The following is an 18,954-nucleotide window of genomic DNA, read 5'->3' on the forward strand; positions in this document are numbered from 1 at the left end:
CGTCGATGAGATATATTAGACTGTTAGGTATCAGTACAATCGAATGATCTTGAATATGTCTTATATGATTTCTTTAGGCCCTTTAGAGAAGAATTATAAGGGTTACAAATTAGCATTACCGGAAAACACAAACCCTCAAAAACCAAATATCTTAAAATGTTCCTCAATACAAATACAGTTCAAACTAAAAGAAGTAAGCAAAACGAACTAGTTTTCAAATTTGAAATAATAAAAAGAAACTCAAAAAAAGCCCAGAAAAGCAAAGCAAAACCAAACAAAAAAAAGAAAAAGAAAACACAAAACAGTGTACATTTTTCAGTATAAAACTTCTACTTTTTATTTAATTTGTGTTTTAAAAATTGCAATACATAACATTGCACTACAAGTAATATATATTCATTAAGTTAAAATGTGAATACATAAACTAATGTAGTTATATCCTGCAACTATTATACTTATACTTAGTATAATAGTCCCAGTAAAACTTCACATTGGCTAGCAACAAACACTCAATCATCAAATATACAGGAATTGATCTAATTAAATCTCCCATTATTAAAGGGGGCAGATTTTCAATAATAAATGCATCTACCAATAACATTTATGGAACACATTTTCTACTTTAAGGTAATTTTAAATAAGGTATTTAAAGCTAATTTAAAAAGGATATATACTCAACATTAGTTGAAGTTCTCTTAATCTCTTTGTAGCAAACTGGACACTTTTGGATATCTTTAAATTAAAGTATAATAAATGCATCTTTCATTAATAACATTATTGAAACATGCACCAGATGAGGATTTCATTTATGAATGTCTGTTCAGTGACTTATAAAATGTTCTGTATTCTCATTAGTTCCTGTCTCATTGCCTGTTCATACACATTTGTTTGACTTATTAAGGCTGAATTGCCTCTATATGCTAGCATATTTAATAAATAGATACTATGTATAGATAGTTATCAAAGGTACCAGGATTATAATTTAGTATGACAGACGCGCGTTTCTTCTACATAAGACTCATCAGTGACTCTCATATCAAAATATTTATAAAGTCAAACAAAGTAAGTACAAAGTTGAAGAGCATTGAGGATTTAAAATTCTTAAAAGTTGTGCCAAATACAGCTTAGGTAATCTATGCCTAGGATAAGAAAATCCTTAGTTTTTTTATAAAGTTTTGTAAACAGGAAATTTATAAAAATGACCACATTAATGATATTCATGTCAACACCAAAGTGTTAACTATTGGGCTGGTGATAACCTCGCGTAAGAAACGTCTACCAGCAGTGGCATCGACCCAGTTGGGTAAATAGTTATCAAAGGTTAGATAGTGTGTTCTACTGAAGCTAATTATCATAACATCAGTTGTACGATTGAAATATCAAAATTATTGAAATATAAGACTGACATTAAAAGTAAAACAACTAAAAAAAATACATATATCTAGATAACAGAAGCAAAATACAAATAAGAAAAAAATTCAGAGGGACTTAACTATTATTAGTATATTTATTTTCATGTCTGTTATATCATAACATGATAAAACACATGATATTTTACACCTATGCAACAGCTCATGTGTATATGTTTGTGTACAGATGAGGATTTCTGATATTTAGTTATAAACAAGAGGCTCCCAAGAGCCTGAATCGCTCACCTTAATTTTTTTGGTTAAATCTCTCATCAATGATTATTTTGGCTTTTCAATTTATTTAATTGTTCTTTGAATCGTCCTATTTTCTTCAAAAGCAAAAAAAAAAAATTTTCTCCTATGTTCTATTTTAGCCATAGGAGCTATGTTTCTTGACATACAAGGAAATAAAATATAAAATTTATACTAGATACTCTGAAACTCATTTAGCTTAAGTTTGGCTGAAATTAATACAGCAGTTTCAAAGGATAAGATTTTTTAAAGTAGGTCAACATGATGAACAAATTGTAAAAAAAAGTCTTTAATGGGCAATAACTCCTTAAGGGGTCAATTGACAATTTTGGTCAAATTGACTTATTTGTAGATTTTACTTTGCTTAACATTTTTGCTATTAACAGTTTATCTGTATCTATAATAATATTCAAGATAATAACCAAAAACTGCAAAATTTCTTTAAAATCATCAATTCAGGGGCATTATACCTGAAAAACCAGTTACCCAATTCGGCTGAAAATTTCAGGACATGTAGACCTTGACCTAATAAATACTTTAACTTCTTGTCTTATTTGCTCTAAATGCTGGAGTTTTTGAGATATAAGCCAAAAACTGCATTTTACCCTGTGTTTTATTTTTAGCCATGTCAGCCACGTTTTTTGACGAAATACAAAATAAAACACAAACTTTATTTTATACACCCTACTGATTATTCAGTTGAAGTTTGGTTGAATTTGGTTGAGTAGTTTTAGAGGAGAAGATTTTTTAAAGCAAATATGATGAACAAATTGTGAAAAATTGTCTTAAGGACAATAACCCCTTAAGGGGTCAATTGACAATTTTGGTCATACAAACTTATTTGTAGATCTTACTTTGCTGATCATTTTTGTTGTTTACAGTTTATCTTTATCTATAATAATATTCAAGATAATGACCAAAAACTGCAAAATTTCCTTAAAATTACCAATTAAGTGGCAGCAACCCAACAATGGGTTGTTTGATTCATCTGAAAATTTCAGGGCTGATAGATCTTGACCTAATGAACATTTTTACCCTGTGTCAGATTTGCTCTAAATGCTTTCGTTTTTGAGATATAAGCCAAAAACTGCATTTGACCCCTATGTTCTATTTTAAGTAACGGCGGCCATGTTTTTTGAGGGATCCAAAATCAAAGCACAAACTTTGTGCAGGATAATCTAAGAAACAATCATGCTAAGTTTCATCCAAATCCATTCAGTAGTTTCAGAGAAGAAGATGTTTGAAAAATTGTTAATGAATTGTTAACGACAGACGACGAAGGACACCAAGTGATGAGAAAAGATCACATTTCCTTTTAGGAAAGGTAAGCTAAAAAACAGAGTGGGTTAAATATGGCAACACCACTAAAATAGTTTTTTTTTAATCAAAACACTATCAAATATTATAAGGATTCTAGAAGACTTGAAAGTCTTCTTTCCCATGGAAGTCCTCTTTTACCCAAAAATCAGATACCAGCAAATATTAAAGACATTTTACCACTTAGAATCATGTGGGTGTGTGTTATTTAGGTTTCTAATTTTAATCCTTTTCATGCCAGCTGGCATATAAGGCTGACACTATTACTTATGTTACAATATTAAAACATAAACATGCACAACATGTAATACATTTGAGTCTTGCTTATATCACAGTTTAGCTATAAATCAAAATAAACCATTTAAAGATAAAAATTACTTATAAACTTACTGATGAGCAGAACAATTGTTCTAACCATATTGTGAACATGTAAATATAAAATCTAGATTCGAAGGAACACAAATACATACAATATATATCAGACTTATTACAAATAGGTAAAAAAGTAACCCTTCCATATTTTTTGTTGTTTATATTGTGCTTAAATTAAACTTCTTGATGAAAACTTAGTTAAATGATTCATATTTCAAATACTTTTCATTATTTACTCTCTTCAGAAATGCTCAAACCCAACAATATTAAAAGGTAAAAACATATAAATTCCTAGATATGTGAGGGGTAAAGGGTATAGTATGATCAAAAGGGTCATAAGATAAGTCGCTATCAATTAAGGGTGTAAAATGTCAGTTTTATATAACCTATCCTTCATGTTCTGTTGGCTGTTGTCAGTCTCTTTGGTTAGATTGCCTCTTAGACATGTTCCCCATTTCCCATCTCAATTTTATCATATATAAAACCTCTGCAGCCAAATTGAGCATGTTTAGTAAGCTTGTATATTATTAAATGATCTACTACAATCAACACTACTTTGCAATGCAAAAAGAAATGCTCTCCCCAATGACTAATGTTATTGTACAAATTTATGATCTTCGAAGCCAACAACAGTTTCATTTAATAAACTGTTGTCACAGAGATATGTCTCGCCTTTTTGTAATTTTGATTATGAAAATGTTGAATTCAAAATAGCAATACCTTAACATCTTACACAAGTTATGCAAATATTCAAAGTCAATGAACCATGACTGAGTTACATAGTTAAACAATCTCCATGTAAATCAGATGTGTCAATGCTAATACCACTGCATACCACATACCATTGACTTATTATAAAAATCACAAAGCAATACATGTAAAGTAAGCAAACCATTCAAAGTCAATAGATCATGACTGAGGGGGCAGAGCCAAAAAATCTCCATGGCAATGAGATGTGGCAATGGTAATACATCTGCATACCAATTATCATTGACATACAACTAGTGGTTCCCCATAAAACTGAACTAATCACAAACTAATACATTGTTGACGCCGTCGCCGTAGCCGTCGCCAGCATACCTATGTCTCGCTTTTTGACTCCGTCAAGGCGAGACAAAAACCACTTGTTGAATATATACAACCCAATCTTGTCAGGAGAACGACAAATCTGGAAAACAAGTTTTGGAAAATGTTGGTCTAAACAAAAAATCCCCAGCTACAGTATTTTGTCACCAGGTAAAAAAAATGCAAATCTGGTGAACAACAGCATGGTTCCTACATTGCTTATTTCATATAAACTAGACTAGATAGTATTTAGGTGTTGATGAGGCACTTACTATTTTGTACATGTTTTTTTTTCTTCATGAAAACAAATTGTTTTGTTTTTCCAATAATGAGCTTTATTATCTTGTTTTAAAATATTTCCTGAAATAATATTTAAAAGTTCGAGAATTTGCTAATCCTACTAGTCCTAATATTAATATATACAAGATCATCATAACAGCAAACTTATGTTGATGTAACCATGACACCCAGCAACTTGTCAATGACCTACAAAACAAAATAAAACTTGGTTGTTAATGAAATATACATGTTAGTATGTAATCTTTTTTAGAAATGATAGTACATGCACAAGGTTAAAGCATTTTTTCTTCACAGTGACACCAATATGGAATTTATATTTTAATTTGTGATATTGTGACTTATATGTTACTTTAAAACATTGGAAGAGAATACGGTTCTTGCTCTTTCCATGACAAAGCATTGAATCATGTACACTAAACACTTCACAAATCAAGTTAAGGAATATATGTTTTTTCACCTATTACTGAAAGTAAATCCACAGTATATTTGTAGCATTATTGCCTTCTATTGTTTTCGTTATCTTGTAAGACACTGTCCTTAGAAAAAAAGTCCAATATGTTGTGGTTTCTCAAATAATTGTGCAACACTGTTTTTACAAAAGAAGCCAAATTTGTAGTCATTCTAAAAGGATAACCATAATAAGGCTTCATGTATTTGCAGAACTAAAAACTAATTTGTATTAAATATCAATGTTAAACATATCAAATTTACTAGAAATACTACTCCAGACAAACTTTGAAAATGGACATCCAATTCAAAGTTTAACAATTATTTTGCTTAAAAATTAAAAAAATTACTGTAATCCTGAACTTGATGGTGTTTTGAAAATATGTAAAAATGAAGCCACAATAGTGAAGCGAAGGCTGTTTCATTGGTTAATTTTTCATTAGTTTGAATGTATTTAACATGTTTAAGTAACAATAGTCTTTTTTAGATCTGGATTAAATTAGAAGAAACCTGTATATGAAGATATTTTAAACAAACCTGGAAGGGGCAGATTTCTGTGCATAAACCAGTAAATATTTGATGCGAATAACTTCATTGTTTTGTACAACATAATATTTATCTGGAACTTCTCCAGCCATGCTCCCTGTAGCTCTTGACCTGTTCTGGTTATCATCTACAATCAAGACAAACACGATATTTAAATGAAAGTCGTAAGTATCGGGAAATGATTTTAGGTTGTTCATGTTGAATATCACTACATTCAATAAAATACATATATAGTATAACTCTTTGAGTTGTGACATGATTACAATGTATAAGTTTATACATAAGCTTGACAAGTGTTTGGTTTTAAGTACAATAAAAGTGGTCTTTTAAGAAGCTCTAGTAGCCACTCTACCTTACTTAGAGTACTCAGATATACAATGGCTATCTTGTCAGACAAGCAGGGGATGCTTTAGTTTGTATGGCAAAATAGCTTTTGGACGTCAGGGTAGGTCTTCCTTATTAAGAAAACTGCACTAAAAGCTTGGTTTGAATAAAATACTCAATTATAAATAACAAAAAATACATAAAAGGATAACAGAAAATACCAAAAATATTTGATACTACAAAAGAAATGACATACAATTTTTATTTCCATTGAATTAGAATTATATTCATAACAGTGTGGTCGACGGTAAAACGTTTGTTAGTAATTATACTGAAAGATTCACCTATAACTTGTTTGACGTTGGCGATGATTTAATGCTCACTCAGTCTATCAGGGGCCTTCAAGTGGGGATTTAAATAATCACTTGTTAACACATATTGATACATAAAATGAAACTTTCTTTTCACAAATCATTTAAGGAATTTGTTTTAAATTAAAAAAATTACCATCACTTACTACAGTTTCACTTTTAAGAATTATAATGTTCAGAGCTGATATCAATAAATATTAAATAATGATAAGAAAAATGTTTATTCATTGTAAAAAAAACCAAACTTTTAAGTAATGGGGACCCGCGTTATTTCACAAAATATCTTATTGATTAAGAACAAAATCATTTAAGAGTGACCTTCTTTTTATTCAATGCTAACCATGTGGGCTTTGGTTGTGAAGAGTTCCAGATGACAAAAAAAATCATTTTGTTGTTGTTGTTATAAACCATAAATCTATCCGTTCATTCAGATATTTGTCAATTTGCCTTGGCTCTTAAGTCCAACACTTTTGACAGGAGGAACAAATGTGTCCAGTATGATTTTGTAAATAAATGCATCTTTTAAAAATAGTTGAAAACAAAATTGTCTGTCCAATGGAAAGGTCGAGGCCAAAAAAAAGTTGAACGGTGCATTATAGAAACATAGAAGCTGGTTGCAAAGGTTGATGACAAGATCTATTTACACCTTGAGTATGGCCTTATACTATTAACCTGAAATAAGTATTTTTATAACAATTCGCTTAGGCTTGTTTTGCTCTTTGGTTGGGTTGTTGTCTCTATGACAATTCAATTCTCATTCTTATCATAGATATAACTGCATGTAAAAAAAAGAATGTGTGGTGTGATAGACAATCATACAAATTATTTCCAGGGACCAACAGGCGTTAGCAAACTATAGGCCTCCGTATGGCCTTCAAACATTAGCAAAATACACACTTTATAGAATGAAAGCTCCAAGAGGTCTTGGCATGTAAAAACAAACACAAAAGTTGAGCGAGAGAAAAACAATAAGGATACCGCATACAAATTGGAAAATGGTCCGCAATATTACTTTAGTCAACTCACTAAGTTGAAATGAAAGACTGAATTTTAGCCTTTTCAATTGATGTGATATATGTTTAAAAAATCATGGTTTGTTTAGACATTTAATTCAAGTCTTGGTTTTAAATTATTTGCCAGTAAGTTTAAAGTATTTAACACAAATAATAACCACAGAAAGACGTCCAATCCATAAACAAAAGAAAGAAAGAAATGAATAGACGACCTATAACGCACAGAATATCATGTATATGTTCGGGCCGTATGAGTATTATTTGCGATCACAAAATGCACGAAGTCGTCCATTTCTATGTAAATTGGGTCGATTTGAATATAAATAAGATGAATACGTTTCTGTTGCCAAGTGTTTTTCACAAAATAGTAGCAGTATAGCAGAACAGTTTTACCAATACAATACCGTAAATGCATGCAAATTTTACAAGGTTTAATCCAAATAGCTTTCTTACTATCCAATGACTTTCAAGTACGAAAAAGATAGGGCAGAAGTATATTTTGTCTATATGTTATGTATTTGCACAACTTTTGAAAGTGGATTATGCATTCGTTCTTCAATAATTTTTTTGACCAGATAAAAAAGTTAAAAGATGACATTATTCGACAATCGCAATTGTTAAATAGCTTTGACGTCCAAAAAAGATAATCAATCAACACATGCATTGCAATTTTTAAAGCCAGTATGTCATTCTTTTTACAAAACACAAATTCCTGATTAGTATTTCGAATTATTTTATTTAGGCGTTGAGAACCTTTGGTGACCCCACAGTTTAAATGTCTATACTAAGGACGTCGTGAGTGGGCGTTATAGAGGAACGTTCACCTAAGCTGTCCCAGTCAATGGGAGATTACAGTGCGCCAATCAATGTCCACAGCCACACTGTTATGAATTCGATTCTAGTATACTGAACTAAGTTTGGTTTGGGAGCCACCTGAAGCTTGCCTCTGGGTGCAAGATTTCATAGATGTGTTGAAAACTCTTTGCATGGTGGCCTTGGCTTGTTTTCTCATTGACACATTCCCCATTATCATTCTCAATTTCATTTATATAAGCCGATATAAACATTACAACACATCGTTCAGAACTTGGAATTCAGATAATCATTTTAAAACATGTAATAATTAACAATATTATGAGAAAAACTAATCCAAAAGATTCTGCAAAAAAATACCCCTTGCTTAAATTTGATGTGCATGAAGATCAGTGTTATGAAAGTATGTTATAGTATAAAAAAAGTACCTGTTTTTGTTTGACATTTAACAGCTGAATCATCAATCATTTCACACAAGGCCACACAACTGATTTTCTTTCCTAAGGTACTATGTTCCCAGCCTAAACCCATGGGACTGTAGTGCAAAGACACAGACAATTCACTGGATAGATATGTTCCTTCTCCAAATACAGAAATCTAGAGAAAAAGAAAAAAAAACAATTGATTTTTTTAATATGTTTTAAATGTTTATCAGATATTTTAAACAAAAGTATATATAATGTTAGGAAAACTGAATATCAAATTAATTAAATTTTCATAATCTTCGTCTCATCTGGATTTATATTGATCTTAAGTCTGTATGATCATACAAATCATGCATTCCAAATGATATCAAATGATGATAAAACATGCTTATAGGACTAAGGTAAATAAAACAAATTCTAATAGCAAATACAAGTGAAATTATGTAAGTCCACTGTTCAGTATTAAAAAAGCTTAGCTAATTCACTAATAATTTTAAAAGGTGTTACCTTATTCATATGTGAAATCAACCCATTGTGAAGTATAGAATGGAAGTTTTCAAATCTACTTCCGTGATATGCATACATCAGTGCTCTCCCATCTCTTTTTGCTTCAAAGGCAGCTCTTGCTGATTCACTGGGTAAAACTTCAAATATGTAGTCTGGCTTAGTACAAGTACCTGTGTCTTTGGTTAATTTCTTCAGATCCTCGAACTACAAAATAAAAATAAGTAAAATTGTAAAATCTTATCTTCAGCAAGCAATGCAATCACTGTTATATAGGAAGATGTGGTGTGAGTATGAATAACCACAATTATTTGCCATTTGAAATTATACAAATGTTATAGCCAACTAAACAGAACAAAGTGCACATATGCAATTGCCGTATCTTTTAAAAATAAAAACAGCAAAATATGTCAGACTTGGTTCATGTGAGGATTAATTTAGTAACAACCTTCATACTTTATAAATCCTTGGTTCATAAATATGTGTTTAGTGTAATAAAATTGAGAATGGAAATGGGGAATGTGTCAAAGAGACAACAACCCGACCAAAATAAAAAAACACAACAGCAGAAGGTCACCAACAGGTCTTCAATGTAGCGAGAAATTCCCGCACCCGGAGGCGTCCTTCAGCTGGCCCCTAAACAAATATATACTAGTTCAGTGATAATGAACGCCATACTAATTTCCAAAGCATTTTGGTGTCCACTGATAATTTCTGGATTAGTAACATCTTTACTTATGGTGTCAAAAAGTTTTTTATAACAAAATAATAACTTTTCAGATGAAATGATATTCATGATGTTGGTCTATGGCTAATGAAAATTTCTTCTTACTGAAGTTATAACCTGTCAATGTCTGTACAGCTACAGTTGATTTATTTTTCCTTTTTTTTTTTTAAATGCGTGTTTATGGTAGTGGGTTATTAAGTGTTGTGTACAATAATAAAATATTTCACCATAATATACTGGCATTCCTGTTTGAATGGTTTTACACTAGTCATTGTTGGGTACTTCAATTTTTTATAGCATGGTGTTTTGTGTGAGTCAAGCTCAGTGTTGAAGGCTATACTTTGACCTATAATGGTTTACTTTTACAAGTGACTTGGATGGAGAGTTGTCTCATTGGCACTCATACCACTGTGTGTCACATATTTTTATGTCTATTTCACCTGACATTGATCGTGATAAACAGACTTATGAGGAATTGTATCTTTTTTTGTAACTTTACACAGTATTTCAGGTGTAACTGTTTCAAATGTCTTGATACTGTCTAGGTAGAATAACTTATACTGTATACCATTTGTATTCAAATGAACCAGTTACCTTAAGAAAAAAAAGAACTTTTGATGGCTTTAAAACAACAGAATTTTAGTTCAGAACAAAACATTTTAAGGTAGATTGATGGTATACCGCCATCTTGGATTGTACAATCACAGTACAAAATCGGTCTAGTTATTTGCCTAAATCTGCAAATTTGGAGACAGATTTGCAATTCAATTGTTAGAAGTTTTTTTCTATTTAAAGAAAACTTGTTAATTAATTGTATTATACAAAATATTTTAACAAATATCATTTTCTTTGGTTTTAAAATCATTTTTTTCAAATGAGCCATTTAAGGGGAGATAACTCTTTTAGTACAAAATTTATACTGGGCTAATAGGCCCGAGACCACAATTAATTCTTCTATCATTTCTTTATAACGTTTTGTCGCATTAAAAAAAATTGAATTGTTCTTTTTGTCTAATTTTTTGTGTGAGTAATGTACAGTTCAAGTCCCAAAACATATGCAATTTTCAGAAAAATTGCATGTTTACATCATACAAATTTGGCCAATACACATCCATACCCCTATAGGCAAGTCAAGAGATGTTCCAAAAAGTGTAAATATAACCTTTTTGCACCTGGCCTAATCACTCTTTCCTTATTAAAATCAGTTAAAATAAAACATCCAAAAGTTTATTTCAGCTCTCTTCTTTCAGTCCCACCCTAGAAAAGCTAAGAAATGAATGAGAAAGGGAAAGAAAAAAAATAAAGAAAAAATACACTATAATTAAAGGGAACTATATTCGTGAACAACGAAAAGCGGGGTCATTAATTGTGGTCTTGGGCCTATTAGGGGCCAAAAACTTGACCAATTCCAATAAAACTTGGCACGATTTAAGCTTAGTGTTTTATGAGTCAGTTTACAAAGTTTCATAGCCATATGATATATATTTTAGAAAATGTGATATTTTTTATATCTCAACTTTGGTTGCTGAATTATGACGTATAGATAGAAAAATTTCAACTTTCAAATTTTGGCTTCAAAAATCCCCCCAAAACACCAAATTGCACTTTTTTATGTCTCAATGTATAAGATATTATCTATTCAAAGTAAAGGATAGCATACTTAATGTATGAGACTTATAATCAAAGTGATGGATATCACTCATGGAAAGATTAGAACAGTAGTTTGAATTATTTCATATAAAGGTACGGTGGGGAAAAATGAACATTTATTTTAAAACACTATTGCTGAAAATTGCATTTACAGCAGTTCTTTAGAAGGAAACTTGCTTTTCCAGTATAAGGATAAAATGAGCTCAAATTAAATAATATGGGTCTCTAAATTTGCACAATTTTATTTAAACTGCAGTTTATATCTAATTGAAATTATGTTGCCGGTTCTGAACATGTTTCAAAAAAACAAAACCAGTTGCTTCGCAGGGCGCAGCATTATACGACCGCAGATGTAGAACCCTGAACAGATGGGACAAGTATGGACACAACTTTTAAGTTTGATACAGCTTTAAATGTGGATTGTGATTAAATAGTTGACACAACATGTACATAGGTTTATGTCACATTATGATTTTGGACCCTTTGGACCTTAGTGTAGACCAACTTGAAAACTGGGCCAATAATTAAAAATCTAAGTACATTTTTAGATTCAGCATATCAAAGAACCCCAAGGATTCAATTTTTGTCAAAATCAAACAAAGTTTAATTTTGGACCCTTTGGGCCCAAAATTTCTAAACTGTTGGGACCAAAACTCCCAAAATCAATACCAACCTTCCTTTTATGGTCATAAACCTTGTGTTTAAATTTCATAGATTTCTATTCACTTATACTAAAGTTATAATGTACTGATTTCAATTCAAATTTCTAATGAAGTTTGTAACAATAACTGCTCATTTAAATACATCATAAAATATTAAAATGTTACAAAAAGTGCTTGTTATCACTGAATGGTAAAGATTGTTTTAATTTATCAGTTGGTAGTAAAAATGAAAATACATTGTATATTGTATAAAACAATGATTAAAGTTGATTCAACTACTATTCTATACAAAGAAAGATAACTCCTATTGAAAAAAATAATTGCTATTGCACAATACTCTGCAATTAGATATTTCTTGCTATTGTGCAATACTGTGCAATTGAAAATTTCTTGCTATTCCACAATACTTAATGTGATAATTTTGAATCTTGATTTGGACCAACTTGAAAACTGGGCCCATAATCAAAAATCTAAGTACATGTTTAGATAAAGCATATCAAAGAAGCCCAAGAATTTAATTTTTGTTAAAATCAAACTAAGTTTAATTTTGGACCCTTTGGACTTTAATGTAGACCAATTTGAAAACAGGACCAAAAATGAAGAATCGACATACACAGTTAGATTTGGCATATCAAAGAACCCCATTTATTCAATTTTTGATGAAATCAAACAAAGTTTAATTTTGGACCCCGATTTGGACCAACTTGAAAACTGGGCCAACATTAAAAAATCTAAGTACATTTTTAAATTCAGCATATCAAAGAAACCAACCGATTCAATTTTTGTCAAAATCAAACTAAGTTTTATTTTGGACCCTTTGGACCTTAATGTAGATTAATTTGAAAACAGGACCAAAAATGAAGAATCGACATACACAGTTAGATTTGGCATATCAAAGAACCCCATTTATTCAATTTTTGATGAAATCAAACAAAGTTTAATTTTGGACCCCGATTTGGACCAACTTGAAAACTGGGCCAACATTAAAAAATCTAAGTACATTTTTAAATTCAGCATATCAAAGAACCCAACCAATTCAATTTTTGTAAAAATCAAACTAAGTTTTATTTTGGACCCTTTGGACCTTAATGTAGATTAATTTGAAAACGGGACCTAAAATTAAGAATCTACATACACAGTTAGATTCAACATATCAAAGAATTTCAATTATTCAATTTTTGATAAAATCAAACAAAGTTTAATTTTGGACCCTTTGGGCCCCTTATTCCTAAACTGTTGGGACCAAAACTCCCAAAATCAATACCAACCTTCCTTTTATGGTCATAAACCTTGTGTTTAAATTTCATAGATTTCTATTTACTTATACTAAAGTTATGGTGCGAAAACCAAGAAAAATGATTATTTGGGTCCCTTTTTGGTCCCTTATTCCTAAACTGTTGGGACCTAAACTCCCAAAATCCATACCAACCTTGCTTTTGTGTTCATAAACATTGTGTTTAAATTTCATTGATTTCTATTCACTTTAACTAAAGTTATTGTGCGAAAACCAAGAATAATGCTTATTTGGGCCCTTTTTTGGCCCCTTATTCCTAAACTGTTGGAATCAAAACTCCCAAAATCAATACCAACCTTTCTTTTGTGGTCATAAACCTTGTGTCAAAATTTCATAGATTTCTATTAACTTAAACTAAAGTTAAAGTGCGAAAACAAAGAAAATGCTTATTTGGGCCCTTTTTGGCCCTTAATTCCTAAAATGTTGGGACCAAAACTCCCATAATCAATACCATCCTTCCTTTTGTGGTCATAAACCTTGTGTTAAAATTTCATAGATTTCTATTCACTTTTACTAAAGTTAGAGTGCGAAAACTAAAAGTATTCGGACGACGACGACGACGACGACGCCAACGTGATAGCAATATACGACGAAAATTTTTTCAAAATTTGCGGTCGTATAAAAATGCAAAAATTCTTCTAGTAAATGTTACCAAATATCCTTGTAAGACATAAATTTAGACCAACAGCTAACATCTTTAAAGTGCCAACAGAAATAATCTAAAAATGTTGTTTTGGGGCATTTTGTAAGTTGAAAAAGAGGTTACATGGCATTGCAAATTAAAAGTTTTAGAGTGCCTTTTGATCAAATTTTAATGTATTTTTCAACACAGGGCATTTTCATTCTTATTTTTCATTGGAGCTAATTATATAAAAAAAACTAATTTTATTGAAATGTGGATTCTTTCTTGATTGCAAAAATATATATATACTTCTAATAAAAAATCAAATGACTAAAATAGACATAATGATTGATGGGAAATAAACTAATAAACAATGGTTTGTTATGATTAAAAGTTGATAAATTTTAAAACTGTTTCAAGCCAATTCCTGATAAAAAAAAGTGAACTAATCTAAATTGTTGATTAATTATAGATGATTATTGGAAGTTCATCAAGTAAATTATATGCCATACTTGAATGCCATTTATATATTCATATGTATATTCATATTTCATTTTTTTAAGATCTTGTTAATCCATTACTCATTTATCTTTCAGATATAATTTACAGAATAACTTTATGTAATGTAGATCAAAAGTAATTGGCAATAAATAAATCTATCATCCTTATCAATATCAAACAAATAATACACACATTTGTGTAATCAATTATGAGGTCAAATACCTGTGTATTAAGAATTAGATGCATATTGCAGTGGTCTGTATAATTATGTAAGACTGAGGTTGATAGGTAATGTGGTCAATTTGATTGGCAGTTTAGGAGGTGGGGCATTGTAATTAAAGGTCCACCTTGTCTCTGATTGTTTAGTGATAATGAGAGTTGTCAATCATACTAGTTGAATCAATACACACTTACCTAATCAAAATGTTTTTAAAACATCAACACACCTTAATGACATACGTTCTTCAATGAACTGCTCCAATAATAGACCCAGTTTTTTCAGTGTATTTGTGTATTATGTGCACATACATGAGAACTATAGGGAACTATATTTTAGTGTGAATACATTTAGTAACAGTAGCTAACCTGTCCTGTTGTTAGGGAGGGTGGTGCCTAAGTAAAGATTTAGAACAAGTTCTAATCTTTCCAAAAATTTGACAAAAGTTAATTTTATATGTGCCTATGCCAAAAAATAGAGGTTTTCAAATGAAGCGAGGCCTTATATGAAATGTAATATTTTCCACTTACAACAACTTTCTGAAGTTGTTAAGTTAAAACAAAACATTTAACATATCATAAATATTCTTTTCATGTAAATATAAGTTTCAAATAGTATTACACATGAGTTTTACTTGGTCTTAAGCAATGTCAAGCTTAAAATAACAAGTTGTCAATTTAGGCCGTTCCCTGTATTTCCATATTTAATTGCATTTAAATGATATTGGAGATGGAAATATGCTTCTTTTTGCCCAAATCCTTGCTAAGATATGATCAAATATGAAGCATGGATGTAACAAGACTGTTGCTTTTAACTATATATGTAGACAGTATGGTCTGATGCAAAGTTTTTTCAATTTACTGTTTAAAACCTGCATGAAATTTCAGTCTTAAAATGCCAATATTTTAACTACCAGCCATCCAAAAGAAGAAAATAAAGGTATTCTGTGAAACAGACAAGTTTAAACAACCAGTAATAAGTGCTTTTGATATAGATTCAGTGCAATCTGTTTTTAAAAGAAATACAATTTTTAAGTGCATAGAACTTCATATTTCACTTGCTTCATACGGACCGCTAGACCTAGACTATTAAAACAGCACATTTTGCACTCTTTTTATGCTTTTATCCACCTTTCTTTGTGTTCAGAGTTCACAAATTAGTAAAACACATGAAATAAATACCACAAACACAAATAGATATCAGAAAAAAAATGTCAGAGAATAATTAAGAATGCTGCTTTTGCAAAAATATTGAAAAAAGTGAAAAAGCTACTTTTTGGGCATATTAGCTGAAAAGTGACTTTTTATACAAATTTCTATCAAATAAAAGTGGAAACCATTTCTTCTCATATAGTTTGACAAATAAATACCAATAGATCATTCAGAGAAGTTGTCAAAGTATAAATTCAAAATTTGCTGAAATGCACCTCTTAGGCCCGAGACCACAATTAATTCTTCTATCATTTCTTTATAACGTTTTGTCGCATTAAAAAAAATTGAATTGTTCTTTTTGTCTAATTTTTTGTGTGAGTAATGTACAGTTCAAGTCCCAAAACATATTCAATTTTCAGAAAAATTGCATGTTTACATCATACAAATTTGGCCAATACACATCCATACCCCTATAGGCAAGTCAAGAGATGTTCTGAAAAGTGTAAATATAACCTTTTTGCACCTGGCCTAATCACTCTTTCCTTATTAAAATCAGTTAAAATAAAACATCCAAAAGTTTATTTCAGCTCTCTTCTTTCATTCCCACCCCAGAAAAGTTAAGAAATGAATGAGAAAGGGAAAGAAAAAAAATAAAGAAAAAATACACTATAATTAAAGGGAACTATATTCGTGAACAACGAAAAGCGGGGTCATTAATTGTGGTCTTGGGCCAATAGGGAAATTTTTTATATTTATTTGTAGCAAGAAAACTAGTTCGGTGACACCATTTTTTCTTTTTATTTGCTTAAAACATATTATGAAACCTTTCTTCTCACAATTTATTTCAAAATTCTATCTCATAGAATTTTTTTTATGCACACTAATGTGTTTTTTCATGAACAAACTAACCAAATTTTGGCAATTTGCAACGACTCATAGCTTGAAAAATAGCGCGGTGACCCATACTTTTTATTAAATTCTTGAAAAAAGCATAGTAAAATCTTCATTTTGGCAAATTATAAAAAAATTCTGTCTCAAAAAATATATACTGGTGATCTACCTTAAGCAGCATATATATATATATATATATATATATGCATTGTTACTATGTATTTGAAAGAACAATTTATTTATTGATAAATGCATTATGCTACATGTAGCTATGTGTGCAAATCACTGCCTGTATTGTAATTGGATGTGATCAATACATTTGAAAGGCCAAAAAGGGTGAAAATAAAACATCAGAGTGTGTTTTAATTTTTTAAAGCAAACAATTAGGCATTGACCATAGGAAATACTTATAATGGTTCATTATTATTTTACCTTACATCCCAGTTAAATCATTGAAGTCATAAAACTGACAATAACATGAATAACAGATGACTAAGCAAACCAGGCTATAGTAGCTATAGTAACACTTTATATTACATTCCAAATGTAGTGATTCTTTGTTGCCATAATTTATCAATGTATTAAATGCATATAATTTGTCTTATTTGATTTGTTATTTATTTTGACAACTTACTCCAATATCCTGTGTAGAACATATCTTAAACTGCTTATCTAATACCCATGAGACAAGGTCTAGGATTTCTTCGCAAATATCAGATTTTTTCAATAAATCTTGTAAACTGGTAACTTTATCTGCACATTGCTCCTAAAAAGTATAATTGGAATACAATACAAGTACATGTAAAAAAATAATCAATATATATAAAATTAATTACCAATTTTCAGATATGATACAGTTTTATTTTAGTTTCTTCATTGTATTTCTCTCTCATATCTCATGAATATAAGAATATGGTCATTGATTTTAATTCAAAGTTACTTTTTGTCATTAGAATATATTGACAATTTATCACTACAGTGATGATAGTACTCTTTATATTATAATAATATAATTTATTTTGAATTTGGAAAAAAATGTCTATTGACAAAAAAAAAAAATTAAGAAGACGTGGTATATTATGTTCTGTTTTATTTTGTACGTGTTTTAAACATGTTTTAAGTGGGGGATGTGGATTGTATAATCCAATACCAAAGCATGTGTTTGACATTTTTAACTTATATCTTTGTAATCAAACATAATTAAATAATGCAATCAATCATCTATCTTGATCAAGTGTTCTACTGTCAGGTATGTAGATCTACCTGTACAAGTGATTAGTGATCTGAAGCTGGATATCCCTCAGGAATTTAAAACTAACAAGAAGGACTTTTATATAATACACCTTATTGCTAATCCAGGCTGACCCGGCTGCTTGAACTTTTGACGTCAACAACAATCACTTTTCCATTGTGGTCACTGGTGTCAGATATTTTGTTTTATGACGTCAAAATTTTACGGGAACCTGTGTTATAAATGCAGTAATGGCGGACAAATAGCGATAAGGTGTTAAGGTGTTTACAAAAAACCTAAGAAATCAAATGCAATTGGTAAGAAAAATGGTGACAGCTAGAGAAACAAAAATAAATTTTGACAAAGGTGCGGATCATTTGACAAAGGAAGAAATTATTTGACGATAGTGGGCCGGGGTCATTTGACGGTGGCTGGAGGAAGATATTTTAACCATCATAAAACAGGTCATGGAGATCACTGACAATCATTACTGAATGGCTCATGCTAAAACTCAGTCATGAACTTACGTATTTTAAAAAAGTATGAAAACACAATATTATGATTTACCAATCGTTTGATATCCTTTTCGCCATTATCTAAACAAAATGATGGTGGGAAAGGCCGAAGCACTGTGTCGAATCTGTAGCTTTGAAGAGCACCAACAAATAAGCTCCATTGCAAGTCTGCAGAAAGTGGGTCACACTTTATTTTATCTTTCAGCAACGAGTGTTTGTCAACTGTTTCACTTGACATTTTCAATTAACAGTGCAGAAACATTTTTTACTGTTTACGTTTACTTCGGTCTACTTCCGGTATTCGGGTAACTTCTTGGGTGTTCCATCAAAAAGTG

General features: G+C 30.5%; 1 protein-coding gene across 1 annotated transcript; it reads right to left on the reverse strand.

Moving 5' to 3' along the window:
* Positions 1-307: 307 nt before the first annotated feature.
* Positions 308-18,942, reverse strand: LOC134715724 (protein mono-ADP-ribosyltransferase PARP16-like). The gene is made up of 6 exons (XM_063578095.1): positions 18,672-18,942; positions 17,508-17,639; positions 9,162-9,365; positions 8,658-8,826; positions 5,700-5,835; positions 308-4,901 (listed from the first exon to the last, which is right to left on the reverse strand). The coding sequence occupies exons 1-6, from the start codon at positions 18,855-18,857 to the stop codon at positions 4,754-4,756; spliced, it is 975 nt and encodes a 324-aa protein (XP_063434165.1). The 5' UTR covers positions 18,858-18,942; the 3' UTR covers positions 308-4,753.
* Positions 18,943-18,954: the final 12 nt, after the last annotated feature.

The sequence above is a fragment of the Mytilus trossulus genome, chromosome 4 (genome assembly GCF_036588685.1).
Source record: "Mytilus trossulus isolate FHL-02 chromosome 4, PNRI_Mtr1.1.1.hap1, whole genome shotgun sequence".
Classification (NCBI taxonomy): Eukaryota; Metazoa; Mollusca; class Bivalvia; order Mytilida; family Mytilidae; genus Mytilus; species Mytilus trossulus.